General features: G+C 37.4%; 1 protein-coding gene across 1 annotated transcript; it reads right to left on the reverse strand.

Annotated features, from left to right (window-relative positions):
• Positions 1-784: 784 nt before the first annotated feature.
• Positions 785-5,109, reverse strand: LOC108578973. The gene is made up of 2 exons (XM_017942398.1): positions 4,925-5,109; positions 785-2,983 (listed from the first exon to the last, which is right to left on the reverse strand). The coding sequence occupies exons 1-2, from the start codon at positions 5,107-5,109 to the stop codon at positions 799-801; spliced, it is 2,370 nt and encodes a 789-aa protein (XP_017797887.1). The 3' UTR covers positions 785-798.
• Positions 5,110-14,385: the final 9,276 nt, after the last annotated feature.

A 14,385-nucleotide genomic window follows, 5' to 3' on the forward strand; every position in this document is an offset into this window, starting at 1 on the left:
GATAGTTGTAGTTGACTGTCAAGGAAATCATGTCATGTGCATCACTTTCGTTACAATTTTATAAGTAGATAGAACATTGAACGATATATTTTTCTCGTGTTTGATGATTTGTGCAGATTATCGATTTACGTTTGATTTTATAGTTCGTTCTTACATTGTCCAAGAAAAACACGGAACAAATCGTATAAACTACTTTACCATTCTGCCTCTGGTTTTCGTGTTACAAACACTTCTCTAGACTGAAATATATCTAGGAATGGACTTACTGTTGTAACTAAAATAACTTCTTCAATATTTTTTATTGTACAAAAAATATCTTTTGAAAACCAAAGTAGATAAATTTCGATCGATGCTTGCTAATCTAATATGAGAAATTGAACTTTGTAAAAGCAATACGTATTTGTAGGAGTAATTGCAAGTCAAGACGGTATATAGATGCGAGGAAGAAGAAAAGTAGAATAGAGATATCTTATCATTTCCCAGAATGTTGAAAAACAACAAACATAGAAGATGTTAAGTACTCCTTGTTAGAATAACATTCACTTGATTGACTTTGACCTTTACACTGTTACACATTTCCTAAACTAACGTCTACGCAAATCGAACACAGAACTTTCTTTTTGATTTTCCACCTGTCCAGAAATCTTCATCGATCAATGTACAAAATCATGCTTAAATTCCCTCACAAGCAACGAGTACAGGCCTGACGTAAGCACACACAGTGCTTAATAAGTACTCTAAAAACTATCCAATGTACTCCAACGATAGTTAAAATGTTAAGAACGTCACGAATACGCATCAACATTCCTCTGTCGAAGTGCTAGAGATCTGCGTGCTGGCTCCGCTGGAGAAGCTGCTCCTGCAAGTCTCCACAGCAAGCGCCGTGTCCGGCACTTGAACGAACTGAACCTTCTCCTTTGGCCATCGAGTCCTTCCGTACACGCAGTTGAAGATGTTGTACTTGTGGTCCATTTCGAAATGACTGAGCGTGCTACTGTGCCTTCTTTTCAGCACCTTCTTGGCCATCAAACTTCTGTTGTTCTTGTACGACAGCTCCCTTCTGAAGCAGAAGAACCTCCTCAGCTCCCGTTTCACTCGTTTCGACCGATAACCGAACAACAATGGGCTGATGTACGCGCCCAAGATCAAGAGGCTGGAGGCCAATACGTCGTATATATGGGGCAAATATTGGCCAGTGGATCGTGGTAAATTCTTCATTACCAACAGTATTACATACGGCAACCAGCAGATTAGACCCATTACGATCACCAGGGCGCTGATACGCGCCGCCCTGGCCTCCTCCCTGTGTCTAAATATAGAACCGTTACTTATACGATCCTTTAGAGAGTTTATGTAGCTCGAAGTGCTTCTGACACTCGATACACGGTGCAGGTTTTCGTTTCTGCTTGGCGCAGGTGTGATCGTCACTATTGGTGTCAATAAACACGCGGACGACTCCGTGCCGCTCGCACTGTCCTTCTCAGTCTTGTTACTGCCAGCAGATAACGTTGCATTCTCACACGCAACGTCTCTACCGACGAATGTCGATAATCTACAATTTGGCTTAACTTCTGCGGTGTTTCGTGGCGTTCTAGAGTCACCTTGACTTGGATACTCGCTGTCTGAGTAAACGTCTGTTTGTAACAAACGTCCTTCTCCTTGATCACCGCCGTTAACACGGCCAGATATCACTGTGGCCTCGTTCTGCTTAATCTGATCGCTTGTTCTATCTAATCTTCCCTCCACTTCGACAGTTTCGCCAGCTTTCAACGTATCAGATTGATAACTGCGCGCGGGCAAAGCGAATTTGTTCTCGAGGGCATCCAAGTTATCGAAACACTCGAAACGTGTGTCGTCCTCCGAGTCGCTGTTCTCGTCGACGAAATTCCTCGAAATCCATGGAGCTGGCGTGCGTTCGTTCTCTTTCGCATCTTTCGACGATTGCTCCGCATCCTTATCTTCCATCGTGGAATCCTCTTGACTGTTCGTGCACTGAGCGGGCACATCGAGCCTCTGCAAACCAACCGTGAAAACGATCCCTGAACAGGCGTTGTCGTCTACAGGCGGCGAAGACACCTCTATCTCCAAGGACGAAGAGAAAGAACGTCGTCGAGATACTTGTCCCGTCGGCTGCATAGTCTCACTCGTCTCGTCTATCGACGAGAGGCTCGATATTTTTGGTAACTTGCGAAAGTCCTCGATGGTGTCCGTTTGAAGACGTTGAAGCCTCGATGGACCATTCTGCTCTTCCGTGAAACTGGCCGATGATAAAATTGGTCTTGAGCCGCTTCTTCTGGCCCTTTCGGAGTTTCGATGCGCAGCCACATAAATGCTCACGTAGATCCAGCAGATAGCACCGAAGGGAATGAAATATACGAAGATGCTGTACAAGATGGCGTAAACGAAGCCGTAAGTAATCGTACCACCTATAAATGTATCGAAGATCACAGTAGTGTTTTCTATGAGATTTAAGTCACCGTCGAATCTGATAGTTTCGATTGTTTCCACTATATCGGCGATACTGCTGACGTTCTGTTCGGTAGTTTCATTTTCTACTATCGTGATCATTGATTTTGTGAGTGAATCGAAAGTGGTGATATTCGAGGGCCAATTTCTGTTCCTGGAGATACAGGATAGCCAGAAGCTTTGAGGATTCGGGTTGAAGAACGCGACGAAGCCGAAGATTATCGATATTAGCCAGATGGACATGATCAGGACACCAGATTTCAGCTTATCCACGCGAGCTCGGTACCGTAGAGGATCTACTACCGCGAAGTACTGGTCCACAGCGATCAAAAGGACCGAGAGCACGGATGAAGTGGTAACGATGGCCACAGCACCCTCTGACATCGCGCAGATGCTTCCTACGGATTGAGACTCGACTGCAGGGGCGTCGGACGTCGTCGAAGTGACGTCCATGATCAGCAGGGGGTTCATGATGGCGCATACCAATAGGTTTGACACGGTTAGATTCATGACAAACCTGGAACAAAAAATGACGAATATGTAATATCGTAAAAATGTTTCTCACAGAACGAAAAGCATTAGAGAGTGGTGGTTTATTTTTCTTACAAACAACTACCACAGCTTGACCATTAAAACCTGAGGTGTCTTAACACATTGAGCGCCGGCGACCTAAGAGACATTTAAAGCCTGAGCGCCGGCAACGTATCGGCCACTCAAAGCCCAAACGCCGGCCTCATTCGCTTGTTTCTGATCAATGAGCAGCCAAAAAAAATATTCAAAACATTATACATTTTCGTAAAATAGTACATTTTAATTGCACATTCGTCATATACCATTTAACGTAAATGAAAAATAGAAACAAAATCGAAATTATACCAGCAAAAAAAATTCTCAATGTGTTAACTCTAAGCTGCTAGTTCGATACAATATATGCATTTGGATACTTTTAAATGGAATTATTCCACAACACTCTAAATACATTAGAAATGATGTACTTAAGTTATCACTGAATGGGATCACAGCTCAGTCTTATCAAGTTAACAGAAATCGTGCATTTAGTTATTTTCAAATGGAATTATTTCTTAACGTTACAAATTATACAGAACTTATGCGTTTAGTTATTCTTAGCTTTGGTTAAATGTAGCTACTCTATACTGCTGTCAATGCAATAGAATTTATGCATTTGAATGTTTTTAAATGGAATGTAATTCAGAAAAAAATGTACTACAATTCTGTTAAAAAAAAAACTTTCAAACTTCGAAGCGAGAATTTCCAACTGACTCGTCTTATATCTCCCTTGAAACTATGTAACTTTATTTTTATCCATTTTTTTTTCTACAGAGAATAATATTGACGTAAATTAAGATGATAATATCAAGTGGCCCACTCTGTATATTATCTTTGCATATTTGGAAATATGCAGGCATACATTAACATATAGATTAATAAGATGACATCACATTATTAACATATGACAATTCATTACATTATTATGGTTGTTAAAACGCCTGTGATTGACTAAATCGTAATTCGGGCTTTATCATCCTTTGCACGTGGTGTATCCACTACAGTCCGTTCGGCAAGTCGAGTCAGTAGAGGTAAACAAACGCACGTGATTCGTACTTATACCGAAATGTAAAATACCGATATTCAGTTTTCGGTATTTTACATTTCGGTACAAGTCTCTGCTTCAGATACTGCAGCACTAAATTCGAGAAGTCGAAGTAAGCCCTAACAATGACCCATGTAAATCCACTCCTGAACTATCGTTCCCCAGCCAACAACAGCCGGAGTCCCTTGCATCTGTCACGTGCTTAGCACGCGAATATTTTGACTCGTTGGACGGACTATAGGTTCTACTCGAAGGACCATTTTTCTGGTGAAACATGAAGTGCCAGTAATGTTTTATTTTTAATATGGATAACAACGTGATTTGGGTAACTAAATGCAAGTTGAACTATGGTATTCAATAGTATCTTATAACAGTTCTAAAGTATCTGCCGTAGTCTCCGCTGTCTCTTCGACACAGAGACTCCGGTTGTGTTTTAAACATCCTGATTGACTTTCTACAATTTCCTCAATCACTGATCAGTTTCCCCCGGTGCATTGAGACCTCCTCCCATTTCATCCTTAGAGTGCTATCTTAAGGGTGTGGTGCGCAATGATCCGCGAAAGCGGAATCTCCGCGAGGCCTGGACTTTATCACCGTAAAGTGGCACTTTCTTCAATTTGGCCCGCTGGAGACTCCAGGATTTATGACATGTCTCTAGTCCCGGCGACTAGGTTTACAGGCAACGCAATAAGCAGCTATTGGTTATTCGAAACGAATATAGTTGCCTGCAACGCGTGACCACTTGAGACGATGCCATAAATCCGGCTACAGGATACGCCTAACAATAGTTCTACCATACACGTAGAATAATGAAAAACCAAGTATAGAAATAAATGGAAGACCAACCTATTAGAAATGGTCCGTAACGACGGACGGACGAGGAATGCCAGTAGAAGAGTAACATTTAGCAGGAAACAGCCGAAAAGGGCAAAACTCCATGCTACGATACCATGATTATCCCACCATCCTTCTAGATCTCCCAGATCTGAGATCGGTCCTTCTCCGACGATGTCTGGCGAATCTCCAACCATTCATGTATAATAGATGGGACACAATTCTGGAACAAGGAGAACATAAAACTTACACATGACTGTGACGGCACCGTATTTAATTTATCTTACTAAAATAATTTTCACCTAAATGAAAACTTGTACAATTCTTGAGATATAATTTGAAGGTCTATAGGCAACTCTAACAGTTTGAATGTTACAAAATAAAAGATAACGTAATTGTGTAATTACAATGGTTTACTATAGATGTTGATGAGATAAATGTAAACTCTGTCCAATAATAGAGTAACCTCGCCTACATTAGAGATTTTATGAAAATTTTTCTCTGGAATTACTTATGCAATTAACTAATGTTAATCCAAAAACATCATAGTAGGTAGTAAATTGGCCCTGAGCCAATAAGCACAACTCCTACTAAGGCAAAAATAATATTAAAAAGAAAGAATATTAGAGTAACCTCACTTCGCACATGGGACGTACTTGAGGCAGTGCTAGAACGTCCGAACCTCCACTTAACCGCCAACGTTTTTCTCTGTCTTACCCTTCGCTATGCTCTCTGTCTACTGTTCCAGGTGTAACGCATTATTAATTCTCTATTTACTTTTATATTGTTCTCTTTTTGGTCTTATTGCTGTTATCGTTAAAAAAATGTTTCTTACAACCACATGAGGAGTTTGAAAGTCTATCCTGATTTTCTTCCATACCGTTTTGTAATTCTTCAAATTCTATTTCTTTTTCTAATCATGGGACACTATGTTCTTTTGTCCGATTGCTTCCCGCCCACCTTTCAGTAAGTTTCCAGCTGCAATGCATAATTTTATCTCTGAAAATCTTTAATATTTTTTCTGGAACGTCCTCTGTATTAAAGTAGTTGAGGACAAACGAATAAGCTGAGACCTTTAACTCAAAAATCAAATTTTCTTATTTTTGATTTGTAACGAATGAAATTTTTACCAACATATTTGTCACATTTTTCTGATTAAAATGATACCAAACACGGTATAATTTCGAGTATATTTGCTTACTTGATAAATGATAATAAGTAATAAGTAAATATAATCCAAATTATATCGTGTTTGGTATCATTTTAATCAGAAAGATTTCATAAATACGTTACTACCAGTTTAATTAAAAAAAGGTAAAAAATAAAAGAGTTTCACCTTTGAATTAGTGCGAACAGTGGGGAGCGTATAAATAGGTACAAGTGCTTTCGAAAGTTTTAATGAAATTATTTTTAATGCAGAAAAACTATTCGTTGAAGATATATTTTCAATTTCAATAATTTACACTAAATATGGAAATTTCTTAACATTTAATCAATATTTACCAACTAACTGCTCAAACATTTTGTGTCACAGAAACCTATACCAAATTTATGAATGAAAGATGATTCTAATAAAATTAGGTACTTTACAATATCTCTTTTGGGAATTTAAATGATTTTGAATCGTTCCCTAAGTATTGATATTTTTATTTTGTCCGACTAAGTTCATACAACTAGCCACTATTCGTTTGTGTCACAAACTGCTGCGCTAACACGCGCTCAGTATGCATACTTTTAGATCACCGGGTAGATACTCTCCACTTTATGCACTGTTTACGTTGACGTCGGTTTTGGGACTAGCCGAAATGGTGCTACGACCAATCGCATGCATCACATCGGTAGGCAGTAGTGGGAGCTGCGCAGAACGGTCGAAAATCGGTCCAAGAGCGAGGTTACTCTAATATTGAACAGAGTTCAGATACGGTACATTCTTCTCGGTACAAAAATGGTTTTACAATTGTGAAAACCAGACCTGCCTTTATAAGAATAAACGCAGTGGCTGTCGTCCTGTGAATGAAGCAGCTATACGAAAGGTGGAGGTGACTTTCAATCGAAGTCTAAGGAAATCTGTGCTGATCGGAAACTGTGAGTTCCAGAAGGCATGGTGAGTTCGAATGGAACTTTACAAACTTGCCATGATACACAAATTGGAACCTGAGGATTGCCTTGAACGGAAAAAGTCTTGCGAGTCTGTCTGCTTATTCAAAGTGTTCGAATGTTCCGCCGTTGCGTCTTCAAAAATTCGAAATACAGTAAATTCCCTACAAATGTCAGTCAGTTTGGATTCTACAAGTGTCAGTATAGATGGTCCTACGCCTATGTTATCCTCGCTTGCTGTCAGTCAAGCGTGTAACGCTACACCACTCGGTTTCTTTTACGAGATTTCACGGCTCGACAATTCATAATAGAAAAATATAATTTCTTTAATTTTACTTTCTCAGATTTCCTTTAGAGGAAAAGTTCGAGGTGAAATAATTTTCTGAGGAAATTTGCTACTAAAGTGTAACTATTTCAACTGGTTATTGAATTAGATGATAAATGGCAACTACAAGATGGTACAAAAAGCATTTTCTGATTTATTATTTTCATCAATTATAAGTAAAAATGCGTTTCACCTTCATCCGTCCCCCGTGTCAATTTGACACATTTTTCCGGTAAAAAAATTGTATTATTCGGCTATTTGTAGAAAAAATTTTTGTTCAATGAAAGAATTTACAAAATTAATTAATCTTTTCATTTAATTGATTTTTTTACCATTGTGTCAAATTAACACCGAGGGACCTATTAAGATGCGAAACTGAGGGACGGATGGGGGTTAATCACTACAGAGGGAAAAAATTTATTCTTGTAGTCTTTTTTACGTTAATATTTAAAAATTAAATCTGCTAAATGACCTCTGTTATTTTGCTCAAGAAGACGGGCTCTTTCTACCATGTTTTCCACGACTACTTGAAGAGTATTTTGCGATATCACCGCGATTTCATGTTCTATGTTCTCCTTAAACTTTGCCAAAGTCTCTGGAAAATAACACAAACTCAATTGCTTCTTTCATGTTATGCCCATGCAGTTTGAAACATCCTGTACCGACAACATTCTACAATACGCTTTAGCAACTTTTTCATCGCAGCAACCCGTAAAGTATGTTCTATCGTTTAGCGTTACGTATAACCTAAGAGTCTACGATAAAAGCTTTCAAAACACAAATAACTTTCATACTCACTGAGCACGAAAATCAAGTTCAAGTTACAATGTCCGCCTTCGCATAAATTTCGCAATCTATGTACATGTTCGTCTTGAGCGTGTAACAATTTACTTGCGCCTCCCGTAAACTAGCCCCGGATTATTCAAAAATATACAACGATCGACAGCACAGAACACCTTGTTCGAAAATAGCTGTATGAATGAAACCGAATAGAACCGATATCGCACGTACAAAATGGGCCAATTTTTCTTCAGATTATCGTGCGTGACCTCAATATATATTGCAGCAAAGTGTTGCAGTCGGCTTATATTTAGACTTAACGGATTTTCCCGTGGGCACGTGTTGTGAAAATATCTGTGCAGTGCATGAGAGCGAACTGTACCTCGCGGTTATTCCTGCACCTCGACCAATGGATAAGGAAACATTTTCCTTTTCTTTTTTAAATCGACTAGTTGCCAGATACGACGAAACCTATAGGATTGAAATTTCAATGAAATGAAAATGAGCATAAATGCACTGTGTTAATTAGTGTTTTCATTCAAATAAGTTTTCTTTCATTTTATCATCCTACTGCTTTCACCTAGTTATATACAGTTACAATTAAATTTGAAATTCAATTGTCCAAATTATAACGTTTTACTATTTAACCTTCACCTAAGTTCAGTCTCTACCTGTTAGTACCTGTTAACCCTTTCAGCGCTATGGTGTGCAATAACGTAAAAAGCGTACGCTGAACTGAATAATTTTTCACATTTTATTTACGTATTTAGATGTATTTAGTATAATTGCAGCACGTATAACAAAACTTTAGTACAATTAAACAAAGAAAATTGTCCGTAAATAACAAAGAATATGTTCTGATACTTTCAGGAAAACACATCGAAGCAATAATTGTATTTGTTAACAAATACGCACAAGTGATTTCACAGTGCGCATTTAATGGTTCCACGTGGATATATAAACGGGTTCACAGATAAATCAAAGAGCATTTTCTAACGCATAATTTATAATAAATAATACAGCATACTCGTATTTCAGTCGATTAAAATTTCAAATTTTTAAATAGAAAATACTCAATCTTACCTAATACAAATTTAATTTATGCGTCTGGCAACGTACTAAAATTGATCGATCCCAGCATTTTTGGTTTTCTCTTTTCTGGCATTAAGTTTTCTCTTTACTGTCCGAAATGTCGACATTCGACCCACAATGATTCATGGATGTTTCTTCAACCAAGAGAATATGATGAACAATTGCAAGAACTACTGTGTTTTCTGCGCTCCTTTTGTTCAAAATTGAGGTGCGTTTAATTTGAAAATTATTTCACTATTTGGAGACACATTAGGTGTAGAAATGAATACTTTGCGACTAAGTTCACATAACTGATTCAAAACTACCGAGTATTCATCGCCATAGTTTTCGCAAGCTGCTAGAAAAATGGCAAAAGGTCATCAACAATAATGGAAATTATTTTCATTCTTTTTAAATAAAACTTTTATTGCACCCAAAGATCGGGAAGGATTCATTTCTGCACCTAATACAGTAAATTCTCCACAAGTGTCAGTCCGCAAGGAATCTAAACCTGACACTTGTAGAGTCAGGGACTACGTTTTCGAGCCTCGCGCCCGCCTTTGTAGTTTGCCGAACATAGACAAGGACAGCGAATAAAAGATAAGGATGAAACGTGAGTCGAGGCAACCAAGCGATTTAAATACCAACTTTTTTAATTTTACGTTTTTTTATCCCGAAATTTTTCTTAACATATTGATGAGATTTTTCTGACGAAGATGACATCAAACACGACATAATTTGAACAACATTTACTTATTAACACGTTCACTGTGGGGCGTGACAGATTATATCGTGTTTGATATCATTTTCATCAGAAAAATCTCACCAACATGTTAAAAAAAATTCCAGATGAAAAAAAGGAAAATTAAAGAAATTATATTTTTCTATTATGAATTGTCCGAGTGATGTAGCGTTACACGCTTGACTGATGAAAAATGTTTCTCAAGTATGTGCTCAACACTGTTATACAATTTTTCAATCTAATTGTAATCATCGTACTCATAAATACATTTTAACAAACCAATTCTTACCATTTCACATAACACACTCTATGTAATCCAAACACGTTTGTAAATCCGAGTGTAAATCTTAAAGTTTATAGGTTTGTAAGAAATACAATTTCCTGAAAATTTCAAAAATTCTGGAGTATCGTAAAAATGTTCGCTTCTTTCTATATACACAGTTTTAAAAAGCACAGGACGAGGGTTTTAAAAGAGAAAGTGGGCGTTGACAGGGACACGAGCCTTCACGAAAACCCTCGATGACGCACGAGGCCCGTCGACGACCATTTGTGACCACTTCTACTGAAACGACGAGTACAACTCCTCGCAAACTTTCTATGCCAAAGTACGCAATGACGAGCTGTTATTGTCGGGAATTTTTAAGCAATGCAGCATTTTAACTAAGGATATGTGAAAAGAAATCATTGCAATGCTTTTGCACATTTGTCTGCATGCTTCTATTTAACACTTTCTGTTATATTTTTATAAAATTAGGCAAGTTCATTTTCTGATCGTATTTATTTTAAACAAACTAAAAAGTTCGCTTATCGACTCTAAATTGCAAGTTCGAACCCGTTTCTCTTGACGCAGATACGGGGGATTACTTTATTACTTTTTTTCTCTTGAAATGGATTTTCACGTCGGTAAACAGCTTGCTTGAAATCGCATAAATAAAAGAAAAGTTAGAACGTCTTAAGTTTTGGCAGGAAAAATAAATGTTTCTGGCTCAAAGAGCGTCAGTAACGTTTGACGTCATGGCTAATGTTTTTTAACGCGTTTTGAAGCACGTACAGTGGGCTCACGAAAGTATTCGAACGCTCGCTGTTAAAACTTGAAACAATAAAAATATGCACGTTAGACTTAAGTTTTGAAGGTATAATGCTATAAGGCACAAGTATCGAGATTATACAGGGTTGTTATCTCTGGTTATTGTTGTTCATTGCAGTATTATTCGTTCTTTTAGATCATCCACAGAATTTATAGAATTTGAATAAATCCTATCTTTTAAACAACCCCGTAGAAAAAATCGGGTGAGCGAGGTGGCGAAAATATTGAGGTACGTAGATATAACCAGAGATCACCTTAACTCAGTAATGAAAATAATTGAAAAACGTTTTATGAAATGTGTACAGTGTAATGGAGAAACGTTCGAGCATCTTCCTGAATAAAGACAATTTTTCAAAATATCTCGATAAGTAATCATTCTTCTACCATTATACCTCAATACTTTTTTACGTAGAATGACGAGTGGAATCTTCTGTATAAAAAAAACTATGCATTTCCTGTACTGATAACGGAGTTATAACATATAACAGTTGCGTGGACCACCCTGTATGGGGAGGTCCCCTAGCGCCGGACGCTTAACATTTTTCTTAAATAAATCTCTCTACCTGTGCACACGCGACTGAAACGCGTAGAAAACTTATTTTTGTTCCTTTTGTCTCCTCTAGGAGATACGCAGAATAACGGCTCCGTAGCGTTTCAATTATTGCAGATATAACTAACGTCCGATATTAGGTGCCATCCGGCGTTAAGGGAACTCCCCCTGTATACAAAATTTCTAGTGAATCGGATAGTATTTGTAGAAGTTATGAAACATTAATTCCAAAGAGGTACTAACAACAGGGTCACAAAAGTATTCAAACAAACGCCTAGAGATCAAGCGGGTGAACAATGGTTTTGCACAGAAAGTGTAAAAATTCGTAGAAATATAGCGTAGTGAGTTTCATGCTTCGCTGTGAATAATATTAGTTTGTATAGTGACACTGAGTTTTAAAAAATCGAAAACGCAGATATATGAGAGAGAATTAATATTAAAATTGCACAAAGATGGAAAATCGTATAGGCAGATTGCCCAATTAGTAGGGAGATGTGTATCCACAATACATTATATTATTAAATAATCTCAAAAACCGAAGAAACATCAAACATCATTAAGGAAGAAAATATATGTACATATATGACAATAGAAGAATCGTTTTTCTTACAACCTTGTTAGTTTCCAGCTTTTCAGGGTGGTAATAACTCAACCAAAAGTATCTATGTAATATCTCACACGTTACGAGATATGTGACATGAAAAGTCTTGAAAAATGAATGGGCTTCAGGTATAATATTTTATTCTTTCGTTTACAACTGCCTGCCTCCCGGATATTCGTTTTCTTGGATCTTTCGTGTGAAACATCTCACGAGATATACCATTAGATATGTGCTTTCGTTGAATTGATCTTGAATTTCTCTTTAGCCGCGATATCGAATGCACTTTGATTCTGAAAAACTAGTGATAATACTGAGAATTTAAAGATGCAAATCGTTACAAGGATAATCTTATCTATGATTAATTAAGAATTATTTCCATTAATATCCAGGAGAATAATTAACCACGAATATTCATAATACTGTTGTTCATAATTCATAATTAAACGATAATGCACATCTTGCGAACAATCAGTTTCTTAATAGACACTCGCAAAGATTCTTTTGTCCTTCTTAATAACTCTTATCGATCTTTATAATCTGTAATTCTCGTGAATCAATCCATATCTCATTATTTGCGATTACATGAATGCAGTTTCACTGCAATTAGGGCTTCTATTACTTAGCTGAATACATGTTTTCGTAACTAAGATACACTATTCACGACGATAAAGACATCAAGCTTCGTTAAAATACTTTAATAATTAACTAAATAATTATTTCTAAACTCTGTTCATAAGGAAACTTCGGTAACCCAACAATTTTTATTTTTTTTAAACTTTGCAGGTTTGTAGAGGACCTCAAGAAAAGTATCATGCAATTCTGTTTTTCTACTTTTTAATTCTTCGGGGTGAAAACACCTCTTAAGGGTTAATGTGTGTTTTCCTATTTTCCTGTAGTCTTGAAAGCTACAATAGATATAAATATATTGTTAGAACGAAAATTTAACGCACATTTTGGGATCTGAGAAGGAGATCCAATTTAAAAAAAATAAAGGTAATGGATGTTTTTTTATTTAAACGATAAATTTTTAATAATTTAATTGCACAGTTTTATAGAGCATAAAAATTCATTAAATTTTCATTGTAACAATTTTTTCATATCTACTACAGTTTTCAAGAGATACAGGAAAATAGAAAAATACACATTAACCTCTAAGAGGTTATAGCGGTTACGCCACTTCCAACAAGCCCTTACCAGACCTCCTTCTATTCATCCACGCGAGCTTTCTCTTTTCCAACTTCTTCAGATTTTTAGTTTCCGTTCTTTTGTCTCTCCCCGGGTTAAGACTTCGTCCTCGAGTAGCCTAAGAAGCGCACATGTGGCATCCAGGTTTGCACGAGCACGAATGGCCCTGTTTTCTACAAATTTTCCGTTTCCACCGCTTTCTCTGCCTCTATCTTTATCTATCTCTACTCCCGTATTTTCCTGTCCACCGTTGAGACGTTTTCGCCGAACCGCTGCCCGATAGTCGTGCCCGCAGGGCAAGTCGTCTGCATAAGAAATTGTTATTGCTCGCGAGTTGTACACTTATCGCCATTGTCGATATCGATAAATTGAGATGGTGTTTTCTCGCCCACCTCAAGGTCTTTTCACCCTGAAGAATCAAAAAGTAGGGAACAAAAACTGCTTGATACCTCTATTGCTCCCCACAAACTTGCAAAATTTGAAAAAATCGACAAAAAGAAATTATTGCATTATGAAAGTTCCCTTGTTACTACCGCAATACTTTTTCAGTCTTCTCCAGCACACGGTTGTCCGACTCAATTTAGTTAAAAGAAAAAACTAACACAGTGTTGGTGATCTAATATATGTTGCGTTACAAAACTCAGTCAGTTGAAGTTAGTGTAATTGAGCGAGAGAGCGTTTTTATTCCGCGAGAGCACTATTTACATCATTTTTCATACTAATTATACACGATTGCTTTGGAAGATAAATAGAATATTAAAAATGCTGGTGAGTGGTGGTAAAATGACACTTTAACAAGATGTAACTGTTAATTTAAGCAAATGAAGTCGAACTTAAAAAGCAAATGAAGCATGATCTAAAATGTCTAATAGATTATGACAGTAATACTGTGAGCCGCTGAAACACGGTGCACAATACGCTCATCGCGTACTTTACTCGCGACACGCGGTACGCGCATGGAAAGCTTCGTTTGCCTAACAATGCCCTAATCGTCGAGATACAAAGAGTGAAGAATGCAAGGGCCACAAATCGGCC

Source organism: Habropoda laboriosa, unplaced genomic scaffold (assembly GCF_001263275.1).
Source record: "Habropoda laboriosa isolate 0110345459 unplaced genomic scaffold, ASM126327v1 scaffold30, whole genome shotgun sequence".
Lineage (NCBI taxonomy): Eukaryota > Metazoa > Arthropoda > Insecta > Hymenoptera > Apidae > Habropoda > Habropoda laboriosa.

What these genes read in the sequence shown, in the direction of transcription:
- LOC108578973 (XM_017942398.1), bottom strand. Translation starts at nt 5,109, where the DNA reads ATGGTTGGAGATTCGCCAGACATCGTCGGAGAAGGACCGATCTCAGAT. An exon ending in TTACGGACCATTTCTAATAG is followed by an intron (nt 2,984 to 4,924) that starts GTTGGTCTTCCA and finishes TTTTTGTTCCAG; the next exon opens with GTTTGTCATGAATCTAACCG.